The following is a 13,478-nucleotide window of genomic DNA, read 5'->3' as shown; positions in this document are numbered from 1 at the left end:
TAGCACATAGAAGACATTCAAAAAGATACTAGCTTGTTTTGTCCCGCCCCTCTCCTGAAAACAAACCCTCCTTTTCCGGGGTAGAGAAGAGAGCAAGTATCCCTGGTCTGTACACTACACATGAACTTGACAAGCTGAATTATTACCTTAACTGTAGAGCAAAAATGGAGGCCTAAGGAGAACCCAGTGTGTATCCCTTGGTCCCACCCGAGTGACCAAAAAGTGCTGCATTTTCCTGTTCAGCTCAGACCTTTGGAGTGTGGTTGGGCACCCACTCGCCCACTGATGTGATTCTGATACCAGCTGCTGAGGCTGAGGCTAAACCCATGAGTGCATCTGGTCGCCTGGGTAGCACCCTGCCTATCAATATTGCATTAGACAAGATGATAGCAGACCCCACATTAAGAAACAGCAAAGCCAGTGTGTTCTTTGTAAGCCTGAGAGTTTGGATCAGATGCAGGATCCAGAGTTGTGTCTACACAGGGGACCCTGAACCTCAAATCCTTTCCCTCCCCTTGTGAGCTTGGCAACCAATTCTACCCAAGCTGTATAGTCCAAGATAATTTACACCACATGATGTCAGGACGAAACTGTCTTCCTGAAAGGATTCTTAATGTCACTCCCCTATTCAGAAACCCTCGGGGCTCCTGCTTGCTGACAGAATAAAATCTGTACTCCTCAGCAACACTTCCAGGCCCTTTCTGACCCGGCCACCATCTATCTCTCCTTCTAGCTTTATCTCACACAGCTTTTATTCCCACCCCTCCACCGAAGCCAGCCCAGCGCGTTGCTCGTTGCTTGCTGTTCTGACAATATGTCTTCCTACTTCTCACCTTTGTGCTTTGCTGTGGCTCTTTCCCTGCCAGGAGTGTTGTTTTCTCATCACCACTACCTGTCACAACTCCGTCTATCCCCAAACAAAACACATCCTTCTACCTATTCTTCGGAATCCATTTCAAATGTTCACATCTTGCTCCAACTCTTTGAATACCTTCTTTGCTAAGCTATGATCACTTGCCTCGTGATAGAAATAGCAGTAATAACAATGAATGCGGATACAGCACTTACTATTTTAAATGTTTTACATATGCAAATTCTTTTAATTCTCACATCTGCCCTGTGAAGATACTATAATTATACCCATTTAATAAATGGGAAAACTGAGGCATGGAGAGGCTAAGTAATTGATAGCGAGTGAGTGGCAAAGTCAAGACTTGAACTCAGGCATTCCAGCTCTTTCTGCCATGCTCCCAACCATTACTCTAAACTGCTTTTCTCTGTGTTCTGGGAGCTTTGTTTTCATCTCTTTACAGAATTTAACATACTATAGTTAGTAAGTATTCATGAATGATGATTTGGCCACTTACTATCATCTATTATTATCTATTTTATTGTAATAATTATTTTGACTATAAAAAGTACCAGGTACCATTGTAAGTTTATAGACATTTATGTCTCCCCAGCCAGGAATGTGTACCTCAACTTGGTAACGTGAGAATTGTGCTGAACTTGGAATGAGAAGAATCCTCAGTTTAGGTTTTAACTCTGGGGCCTACTAGCCAGCCTTGGATAAGTCGGTTCACAATTCTGAGTCCCAGTTTCCTCATCTGTAGAATGAGGGGCCTGACTTAGATCATTCCTGAGGTCTTCACTAGCTGTGAGTTTGAGAATCTGTAAAATGGGTACCATACCATGTGTGTCACAGGTATGTTGAAGAGGTAGTAAGACTGAATTTTCTCATTCACCAACTATGCACTATGTGCTGTTTTCAGCACTGGGGATCTGGGATGAAACAGCACAATTCTTGCTGCCATGGAGCGGGACATGTTGAAAGTAAATCAATAATTAGTTATGTAACTCAAGGTCAAGTAATAAGTGCTATGAAGGAAGGTAACACAGTATAAGGGGATTGAGAGTCTGCATGGTGGCAGAGCTTCCTGGGAAGGAGACATTACAACAGATATTTGAATGAATCCAGGGAGGAAGCCACACAATCTAAGCAGAGGGCAGTGCAAAGGTCCTGAGGTTGGAATTGGCTTGATGTGGTCAAAGCTAGCAAGGAGGCTAGTGAGGGTGGAGAGCAGTGAGCAAGGAGGAGTGGAAGGACTTTGGATTTTGCTTTAAAGGTGATGGGAGGCCATGGGGGATTTTGAGCTACCACATGTTGCCATCATTTGAAAAGCATCTTTCTCGTCACTACTTGGAAAATAGACTGTAGGTGGGTAGAAGCAGGAGGTAGAAATAGGAGGCTAAGGCCACAGTCCAATCAGGAGATAATGGTGGCTTGAAGGAGGGTGACAGTGGTAGAAGTGGGTGAGAAGTATTCGAATTCAGTATGTCTTATGAAGGTAGTGCCATAGGATTTGCTGATGAATTAAATGAGGGCTGGCAAAGAAAGAGAAGAGGCAAGGATGATTCCAAAGTTTTCATGGAAAACCGAATATGGTTTGTACCATTTATTTACCAAGATGGAAGTTTTGGGGCAGGGCAGGTCCGAGGGACTATCAAGGGTTCAGTTTAAGATGCCTCTGAGATGTTCAGATAGAGTTACACATTGGATAGCAGAGCAAGAAGTACAGATGAGAGGTCTGAGCTGTGATATCAGTTTGGGTGAAATCAGCACAGAGATGACAGTGAAAGTCATTGGACCATATGAGATCACCTTGTTGCAGGGCTGGGCAGGGATAGAATTCGAGTTAGCCAAGAGGGCTAGAGCCTGAGTCACAGCTTAGACAATTATGAGTTCAAGTGCTCTTTGAAAAATAAAGTGTCTCATGCCCGTGATTCAGCTGATGAAGACCCCAGTGTGGTGAACTGCCCATCAGCTGACACTCGGCTAGCCAGAGCACTTGGGACATGGAATTGGCTGACCACTGAGCAGGACTCTAGGTAGCCTGTATCTCCTCAGCCACTCCCCATGGAATATGATTGAAAAGGCCCCAGGAGGGCTGCCTGTCTTCCAAACAGGGTCTCAAAATACTATGAATTAAAATGCATTGCTTTCAGTTACACAATTATCTCCTAGAGTGTCTTGTTAAAAATATAGTTTGACCCAAGAGAGGTAATTTGTGGAATTGCTAATAATTTAATTGGTACCAATATAGAATACTAAAAACAGCCTGGAATTTGTAGTTAAGAGCCCTAGTTTAAGCTGACAGTTGTTAGCTTTGTGACTCTGGGAAAGACAATCTCAGCTATCTTGTCTGTAAAATGGGAAAAACAGTTTTTGTCACACTTGTCATATAGTGTTGGCTATCGAATGAGAGAGTCTTTGGGAAAATGTTTTGTAAGTTTTAACTGCTGCAAAAATAATGCCTTTAATTTTGAGAACATTTCCAAAGCCAAATTTTAGCATAGTACTTTGAATTTCAAGCTCATGGTAATCTCAGTAAGGTGGGCAGAGCAGGTATTAATTAATCAGAATTGTGCTTCGATCCCAAAGAACTGGTTAATTATTTCTATTACATAATGGCTTTTATTCGGGTGCCTTTTATACCTCCTCATCTCTCAAAACTCATTTCAAGCATCATCTCCTCTGTGTAGCTTTTCTTTCCTGCCCAATACCTACCCCCCAGCCCCACTCTTGCCTCTCTTGGTGCCTTTTACTAACTATTTGTTGAATGAATGAATAAATGTGCAAAGTGGCTTATTATAGAAGAGTCATTTCCAAACTTTTAAAATGGCAGTCCACCATAAATGTGTGAAAACATGCATATATGTATGTTTATTTGTATACACGTATGCAAAAAGAAGTTTCAGGAAGCAGTGCTTACCTTTACTGCATGGGATTCACGCTATTTTCTGTTCTTTTTTTTTTTTTTTTTTAAAGAAAATGAGGGTTGCAACTGAATTGATTTTACTACCCAGACTAATGTATCGTGACCTACAATTTGGAAGACACTATTATGGAAGATGCTGGCAGCTGGGAACCTTGTTCTTTGCAATTGGGCAAGTCACTTGGGTTATCTGGGAGGTTTTTTTTTTCCACTCCAGCATTCATGCTAATTCTCAAGACTAAAGACATTGTGAGGTGATGGGAATAGGCACGTAAGCATTGTGGCAGCTTGAACATTTACTGCATGTAACACACTTTTGGTTTTTTCCTGGCCTACATGAGGAAGTCAAAATCTAATAAATTCTTAGGTTTTGGACAATTGCTGTTTGAGAAAGATTTGATTTTAGTCACCAGTATGTCTTTGAGACTATACAGAGATTTGCAAGGGTGACTTTCAAATAATAGGCAGGTTCCATATCTGAAATCCTTGGACCCCAGATATGTTTTAGAGGCAGGAGTTTTGGTGTCTGAAAGGAAATGTAATAAGTGTACTGTATATTGTGTATCAACCCCAGTAGAGTTCTGGGCAGCAGCTGGAAATCAAACACATTGATTTGTCTCCAGCAAATGTATGAATATTCACAATCAGTGGCATAAAGACAATAAAAACCCTCATATAGGCTGAGGTCACTAACGGGATGCGAACACATTTTCAGTTTTCAAAACTTTGGGGGTTTCAGAAAAACCCATAAGGAATTGTGGAAATTATATTTTGTTATCCAAGTATCATGTTTTTCCATTTCAAAATCCCCAGGACCATTTATCCCTTTAGGAGACCAAATGCTTGGCTCAGTGCCTAACACATAGAAGGCACCCAGAAAATATTTGTTGAATGAATGATTGAGAACAACTACAGCTTATAGAAAATTGTTAGGACCAAGCCGCTTTTGAGAAAACAGCCTCTAGTTTTATCCCATGTCATTTAAGTGGATGGAAACCTCTACTTGGCTCCCTCAGGAGGAGCAGAGGGGAGAGATGCTTGTGGATTCTTTGTTTATTTTTTTTGTTTATTTTTTCCTTCTTCCTTCAGGCCTTGCATCTAGTTTTAGAAGGGGGTGGGTCAAGAGATTCTAGGTATAAAAAGTAGCCAAATTTAAAATTCCCTTTTCTTAGCTTCCCTATGCTGAAAATACCAAATAGATGTAGTGACCAATTCCATGAATATTCTGGTTGTTTTTTCACTGAGTGCTTGGTTTGTCAGGAATTGGGGTTCCACAGGCTTGGCTGTACAAAAACCTGGGTTCGAATTCTAGCTCTGCCAAACCCTTGGCATATTATATAAACTCTTTCAGTCTCACTTTCTCATTTAGAAAATGTACATGATAATAACACAGTAACCCCATTATGGTTTTGTGAGGATTAAAGGAGATTATACATGGAAAGCATTTGCCATACAACTTTCATTTTTGTTATTAATAGTAATAATAATAGTGATAATGTTAATCCTCTTCATTATTGTGGTAACTCAGTAGAAGCACAGAGCAGGGGCAGATATGATCTCTATCAGCCTCCCTACCCTTATACTTTGCTGTGGACTGTATTAGTCAGGATGGGCTAAGTTATGCTCTGATAACAAACACCCCCAAAATCCTTGTACCTTAACAGTACAAAAGTTTATTTCTGGACCACACAAATTTCTCTGTGGACCCAAATGACTCTTCAGGGCAGTTGTCTGCTGTGCTGGTTCCATGATCCAGGTTCTGCTGGTAGTTCATACCTTGACTCTTGGGAGCTTCTACCCTGGAAGTGACTCATGTTCCTTCCAGTCCCTCTCTATTGGATAAAGCAAGATACATGGCTCTGCCTTACTCCAAAGCAATGGGGAAGAATAGTCCTTCCGAGCACCTGCAAGGAAAGGAGAACTAGAAATACTGGAGAGAGGCACTAATGTTGACCACTCAGACATTTAGCCTTTTCTCACTCTATTGTAAATTGTGATTGCAAACAGCTTCAGCCCCAGCACCCTTTCCAACCAGGTGGCTGTCCTAAAGCCGCAGCTGTCTGGAGATTCTGAAACTGCCACTGCTGCAGGTGATCTTTGGAAATCATTGAGCTGGCTCTGCCCTAGACAAGGCAGAGGAAGCAATTTCTAGGTGCTTGAAGTGAGTCATACCTCCTGGCCTGGAGCCCCTCCCCACAGTGTTCTCCCCAGCACCCCAGTGATATTGGATGGGATGTTAAAATCATGGGTTCCTCAAGTTGGAGGGCACTGTGGGAACCCCACTCATTTTCCAAGTGTGGAAACTGAGGCCCAGGCAGTGTGACTTTGTTTTGTTCGTTGCGTTCTGTGGCTTTCCCAGGGTCCCCGCGGTTCATGATTAGCCCATTGCTAGACTTACATCTGGACAGAGGCCTCCCAACTCTGCCTGGTGATTTTCTGCTGTCCACCCCCTCCATCGTCTACACTTATTCATCCTCCTTTAGAAGCAGAAACGTCCCAAGCGCAGTGACTTGGCTTGTCTCGCTTTCTGTTCTATTTCTGGTCCCTTCTAAGGCTGCGGCTGAGTCCGTGCATTTGCTGGTTGTCCAGAGCTGCCAACGGAAGAGGATCTTCAACACCTTCTTCTCTCTTTCCAGTTTTCTTTGTTTTTGTTTTTGTTTTTTGTGGTACGCGGGCCTCTCACTGTTGTGGCCTCTCCCGTTGTGGAGCACAGGCTCCGGACGCTCAGGCTCAGCGGCCATGGCTCCCGGGCCCAGCTGCTCCGCGGCATGTGGGATCTTCATGGACCAGGGCACGAACCCGTGTCCCCCACATCAGCAGGCGGACTCTCAACCACTGCGCCTGTTTTTTGCTTGTTTGTTTCCAGTTGGAGGGATAGAAAATGGGACAATTTAGCAGTTGCCACCACAGGTACTAAACTGTCACCATTTTAGAATAATAACAAGAAATTCCATCCCATTCTCTGGTAACACTCCCACTGCGCCCCCCAACCCCCCGCCGCCACATACACATCCCAGAGTTTCTATTGATATTTTAATGAGACCCTGCATGTTTAGGCTCTTTGGCCAGATGGTAAAAGGTAATCTGTGCTTTTACTTGTTCGGAACCCCTCTGTGCTATAAAAGGTGGCTCCGACAACCCTGGAATGACTCTGAGATGGAGCCTTGCCCTGAGCTTCTGAGCTGCCACTGGCCTATCAGACCCTCCAGACTATTTTAATTGTTTCTAACTTTTGAGACACCGTGAAGCTGGAGGCCTCCAGTGCTTGGGTTTTCAAAGTATAGATGGAATAAGAATCACCTGTGCCATGTGCTAACTGCAGATTTCTGAGCCAGCCACCAGAGAGATTCATGATTCAGGCAGTATGGCAGTGAGCAGAGGGTGAGTAGTCTGAGCTGGGACCCAGGAATCTGCATTTTCACAAGCATCCCAGGGTGATGTAGAGCAGGGCTCCTTGTGGATGCTGCCACGCGAGGGTGGCCGGACTACAGGGGAGGTGTCCCATCTTCAGCCAGAGCAGCGCCACTTTGAGCTGTTTATAAATGAGGCTTCAGCCTAAGGTTTGTTCTGCTGATAAATATAAATGACGTAGAATAACATTTTTGAAATTCACTGTTCTAGACCATACTAAGCAAAAGAAAGAGCAGTCCAGCAGTGGCTTTCTAAAGACCGCCCTTTTCTTGGTGTGGCTTCATCTTCTATACAGAATCCGTTTCTTTCCCTTTGATGGAGCTTATAATTGTCCTGTTTTCATGCCCTAAGGAGACCCGAAGAGCAGTGATGATGCTCCTCAAATCCCAGGTCACTGGGTCTTAGCAGAGGACTCTGTGCCTGTACATCTACCAGGTGTCTTAGACCCAGAGGGAATGGAGGCCTATTACTGCCCTTTAAACAGCTTCCGAGGCCCTGTTTGGACCATGCCTTGGGAGAGAAATGGCTTCTCTCTTGGACCGTAAGAGATTGCAGTTCAAGGTCAGGGAACCTGAATTCTACTTTGCCAATAAGTGGTGACCCTTACCTGGTCCCCTTCAGTAGACTGGATGTGACTCTAATCTTGCCTGCTGTACTGTACAACGTCTCCACACTATTGCAATTTTCTTCCCCAAAGTTGGAAGACACGGAATATTTTTGAGGCCTTAGATTTGGATCTGGTACATTGAAGGGACAAAGGTGACTGTTTTTGTGCCACCAAGGCTAACAGCACTGCCAAACGAGGCTGCCGATCACAGGCAAAGAACTGAAGGCACAAGGGCAGCTCTGTTAAACTGTGTGTAAATGGTATTTTTTCCTGTGAAATCTCAATACCTCCCTTAGGACATTGCAGTTCAGGTTTTTGGAGTACTCTCCTCTGATATTTACTCGTTGGGGATTTTACTCTTGAGAAATCACTGTGGCAACAGAACCGTTTGCTTCCACGAAGACGATGTCAAAGTGTTAAAATCCAGGATGTTTTAAGGCAGGATTCCAACCTCATTACTGCCAGGAATAAGATTCATCCAAGGTGGAAGTGTCCTCTCTTAGAACTCAAATCCGTCTCAGAATGGCTTTTCTTTCCCCTTTGTTTTTGAAGCTAAGCAATTACTTTTTTTTTTTAAGGAAAAAAAATGTGCTAATGCACAAAACTCTCTTTTTCCCCTTTCATTTATTTGAAATTGAACTTAACAAAGTCAGTTCCAAGCAAGCACTATATATGAGTAATGCTTTTTGTCCATGAAAGAGCATTGACTCAAATGGTATGGGAGTGCTGATCCTCTGTCTGCTTTGTGTGAGCGTCCATAATGACAAAGTGCTCATGTCAGAGTGTATAATGAAACTATAAATTGTTTTCATGAATGCTCCGAATTTGGTATTTTACGGGGCAAATTCAAAAGGTATTTAGTTCCACATTTCACATATGTGAATAACACCAGACTGTACTATAGATCCAATAAAAGGACAGCATCCCAGTCAGGCTCACACTGATCCAGGTGGTGGATGATTGTCAGGTGAGGGTTGGTCACAGTGTGGGGAGTGGGGAGATGGAGGGATGAAGATATCCCGCAACTCTGAGGAAGAATTCCAGCAAGATATGCCTGACTTTGGGGGGATAATTCAAAGTGTGACTAAAATAGTTAGCTCATAAAATTGGTCTCTGGGTGGTGGGTGTCTGCATTGGAATCATAGGAGAAGGTGCACACCTCTGACCGAATTTATTGAACAAAAATTCTGAGGTGAGATCATGTCTGCTGGGTTGCATGGGCAGGTACAATCTATTGCAGTAATTTATGGTTCAATTAAATTATCTTTCATTACATTTTTTGTACTTTTTTTATTATAGAAGCCATATAGGTGTGTTCTATAACATTTCGAAAACACAGAAAAGTATAAAGAATTAAAAAATGCAAATAATTTTGCTCCCAAGAGGTAATTGTTAGTAATATATACAATTTTTATTAAATCTTTCCGTGTTATATCATTTGGTAAAATTTTAATAGAACTTTACATCATCTTACCTGGATATCTAAATCCTTTTTTAAATAAAATTTTGGGTCCAACTATCTATTTATTTAGCTATCTGTGTAATTGTTAAAAAGGATTCTGCTTTTTAACTTATTTATCAGTTATTTTTCCTGTCTCGGTTGGCCAAAGTTCATGAATGTCCAAGGTTTTGGTTCTGTCATGAGGGGACTATGTCAGGTACAGTAGCAGCCTTTAGGCTCACATGTCATTGACTGACAGATGATTCTGGGTATACAATCTCTTAAAACAAAAAAGGCAACAAAACCAACACTGCAGGGTGTGTGAACCCCAGCGCAGGTGAGAGGAGGGAGGCCTGTTGACGGTTCTGAGCAGTCGCCTGCGTGTGTTTGTTCTGCAGTACCTGGTGTGTAAGAGAAAGCTGGAGAGTAAGAAGGAAGCCCTGCTGATCCTTTCCAAGGAGCTGGACACATGCCAGCAGGAAAGGGACCAGTACAAACTCATGGCCAATCAGCTTCGAGAGCGCCACCAGTCCCTAAAGAAGAAGTACCGTGAGCTGATTGTACGTATTACGTCACAAAGAGTTCCAAAGTGGAAAAATTAAGACGTGAAAGTCATCACCCTACTTCCTCCACGATCCAGTCCCACTTGCTAGCTGATAAGTACATGCTTCCAGATGCTTGCTCTGGCGCCCATGAACTTACACACATATCTGAATGCATCTGTGTGTGCCTATTTACTTAACACTGTATGGAGGTTTTTTTTTTTAAAAGAGGATTTGTGTTATAAATCTGCACTAATACAGAAGCCACTAGCTGCATGTGGTTATTTAAATTTCATTTTGAATTAATTAGAATGAAATAAAATTGAAAAGTCTCACTTATCACATCTCATGCCCTCAATCGCCATGGGGGGCTGGTGGCTACCGTATGGGATTGTGTTGATATAGAACATTTCCATGGTGGCTGCTATATTGGACAGTTAGCTGTAGGACATGTCCCTCATTGCAGAGAGTTCTATTGGACAGCTTTATATAAATGTTGTTCTAAAACTTGCTCTTTTCGCTCAGCACTTTATTTTGGACATCTCTCTAGGCCATATATACAGATTTAACTCATTTTTTAAAGCAGTGCATAGTAATATTTCCATAATTTTTAAACCTTTCCCTTTCCTGGGCAATTAGATTTTCTCTAGTTTTCATATGGCAAGATTTTTAAGGATGCAAATTTTACTGAAATGGAGGATACCAACTGCATAGTGCTATTTTGCATTCTCACTTATTTTTTTCCTCACTGATGCCATCTCTTTTTTAAGTGCTGACACTATTGCTTACATTTAACCGTCTGTGCTGGGGTCATTGAACTGTCCTGGAACAGAAGTACAGTAGAAAGATTCCTGAGGTTAAAATAATGTTGACTTATATGTGGACAGCATCAGATAGAGAAGTACTATTTCCTGAGCATTTATCATTCACCTGACATATTTATGTATTCTCAGATGACACACGAGGGAGAGGAATTGAATCCTTTCAGGACAAAAAGTCTGATAGGACTACAAGTTCTCAGTGAATTTTCTTTTATTTTGAGCATATCCTATCCCCACCCCCCAGATTGTTCTGCCCATAGAGAAAACTCAAGTATGTGTGTGCATTGTATGTGTCCATTACTATTCCTTTGGATCTGTTTAAAAGAGGAGCTCAACTCAAACCAAATGAAATACTATTTCTGTTTAGGCTCTGCTCAGAAGTAATTTTGATAAATCCAGTTCATTTATTTGGCTCACATAGGTTTAGAAAATACATAGATTGGTCCTAATTGGGAGTGATTCCTTAGAGGTTTTCCCAAAATAACTCTGGTTCAGCTTATCGTTTAAACTTTTTTCAGTATATTTGAGTTTGGTTCAGCACATTGTTGGTTGCAGGGGGAGGGAGGGGGATGGTCGGAATTTAGTTCCTAGTTCGGTTCAATTTCTTGACTCTACACACATCTAAGTTAAAAAGAATAAAATGTAACATTGGTTTCTTTGTAGGATGGAGATCCAGCACTTCCCCCTGAGAAGAGGAAACAGGTAAGACTTATTCCTGATCTTTGCCAACTCTCAGAATGTTCGTATTGATGCCTTACAACTACTGGGGGATTAGGAAATCCCAAAATGTACAGAGAAAGCTTCTAACTTCCCAGAATCATTTTGTATGACTGGGGGGAATGGGTGGTAGAGAAATACTGCCTACAGAGAGGGCCTAAGGATTGGGTGAAGGAAACACAGTGAAGTCTAACAGGGTGGAAGAAGGCACACCAGTTGACTGTGCTCCCTTTCTTGTTGGGAATCCTTTTAGAAAACCACAAGTTGAGAGCACACTGCTAGAGGACTTTAGCTTACTGTTCTGTGGATGGATGCCGTTCTGCTGTTTAGCTCCAGCCGCTTCAGACTTTTAAAAGCCATCTCACTAAAACTCATAAGCCATTTATGTTCTTTTCTCCTAAATGGTAACCAACATCGTTTATTGAGTATCCATTTTCCCCACGGATTTTGGATGCCCACTTTTAGCAATGGACAAATCCATGTGTGTGTGTGTGTGTGTGTGTGTGTGTGTCTTTCTGGACTTTCTATTCTGTTCCACTGAGCTTCCTGTATTGTCCTGTTAGTACCACATTATTCTGTTTTTGTTTATAATACTTGTAATACCTGTTTGGGCTATTCTCCTTCCCTTTGCTCTTTCTTTTCAGATGTTTCTTGTTTCTTTTTTTAGATATAACTGACAAATATTTTATCAAGTCCTCCTCTGATTCCCACCCCCCACAAACCCATACCTATTGGTATTTTGATTGGGGTTTTGTTAAATGTATAGATCAATATAGGGTCAGTTAATACTTTTATAGCATTATGTCCAGGAATATCGTACATCAAATTTTTTAATCCAGTTGCATGCATATATAGAGATATATTGCGTTTTAACACTTTCCTCAACTTTACAATTGTTCTGTACTGACATACCCTGACTCACAGCCCTTTATGGGCTTGAGGGGAGCCTGGATGATGGTGATGTTAGTGCTGTGTGTACCATGTTATGGGAAATGCTCTGCACCAGAACAGGGCTTCAAAACTGGTGGATGAAAATAAGGACAAGGAATTGTTTGCTGTCTTCATAGCTGTAAAGGCTAAGACAACATCCTGTTTTTGTTCATTGATCATATACCTGGCACAGCATATAAACTCCTTAGATTCATTACCTTGTGATTTTCGATGCTGAGTAAACAGTAGACGCGCACGTGCACATATGCACACACACACACACACACACACACACATACATGACGTTCACCCTTAAATAACAACTCAGTCCTATGGCTGTCCTTTCAGTCATTCAGTTCTGCTCACTCCCACACTCCTTTCCTATTTTATTTGATTATTTTGTAATGCTCCAGGTTTGATTTAAAGTCAAAATTTTCTATGGAGCTAATTGATGTGTTGTGTTTTTTTTTCCTAAGCAAAATGACACGGAAAGTTAGCATAAATGTTTAAAAATTGGGATCCTTAATGTGGAATTGCTAATGTTTTTGTTTCTGTGTTTTTGGTGGCTATGAGCCGTCATCTTTGCTGTGATTTTAGAGTTTGTTAGTATTCATGAAGGAGTTTTACAGTGTAAGTGGATTCACGTTCCGTGACTTTATAATAAAAAATTTACATTGACTGAAGAGAATCTGATGAATTCCAGTAAGTCTGTCAAGCTGCATTCTTACAGCTCTAAATAACAAACAAACAAACAAAACAAGTTCAATGTCCTAAGCGCTGGCTTTGTAGCTTTTAATATGGCATTTAGTTTCTGTCCCTTTAGGATTTAGTGTGGTGGTGTGAGCTTGCTCTGCATTCTTCCTGCCTGGGATGGATGACATAGGACGGACTGGGGTGCAAGTGACAGAAATTCTAAACTGCTTAATCAATAAAGGAATCGATGCCCTTGCATAACCACAAGTTGAGAGGTAGTGCAGGTCTCAGATGCCGTACTGTCATCATGTACTCATTCTCTCCTCTCTACCACACTTAGCAAAGAAAAATACAGGATACCCAGGTGAATCTGAATTTCAGAGAGACAATGAATACTTTTTTAGTATAAGAGTATATACCATGCAATATTCGTGACACACTTATGCTAAAACATTATTGATTATTTATCTGAAATTCACATTGCGCTGGGCATCCTATATTTTATCTGACCACTCTAGCATTATGCCGATTTTAACGTCA

The 13,478-nt window shown here is 41.7% G+C and overlaps 1 protein-coding gene across 1 annotated transcript in view; it reads left to right on the top strand.

Moving 5' to 3' along the window:
• The window catches only part of CCDC149 (coiled-coil domain containing 149), a 97,570-nt gene that overhangs the window by 23,948 nt on the left and 60,144 nt on the right, over positions 1-13,478 (top strand). Inside the window, 2 exon segments of the mRNA XM_079703228.1 lie at positions 9,634-9,795; positions 11,262-11,300. Coding sequence (XP_079559354.1) covers positions 9,634-9,795; positions 11,262-11,300 — 201 coding nt within the window.

This window comes from Hyperoodon ampullatus, assembly GCF_949752795.1.
Source record: "Hyperoodon ampullatus genome assembly, chromosome: 1".
NCBI lineage: Eukaryota > Metazoa > Chordata > Mammalia > Artiodactyla > Ziphiidae > Hyperoodon > Hyperoodon ampullatus.
This window is presented reverse-complemented; position numbering and strand designations above follow the sequence as displayed.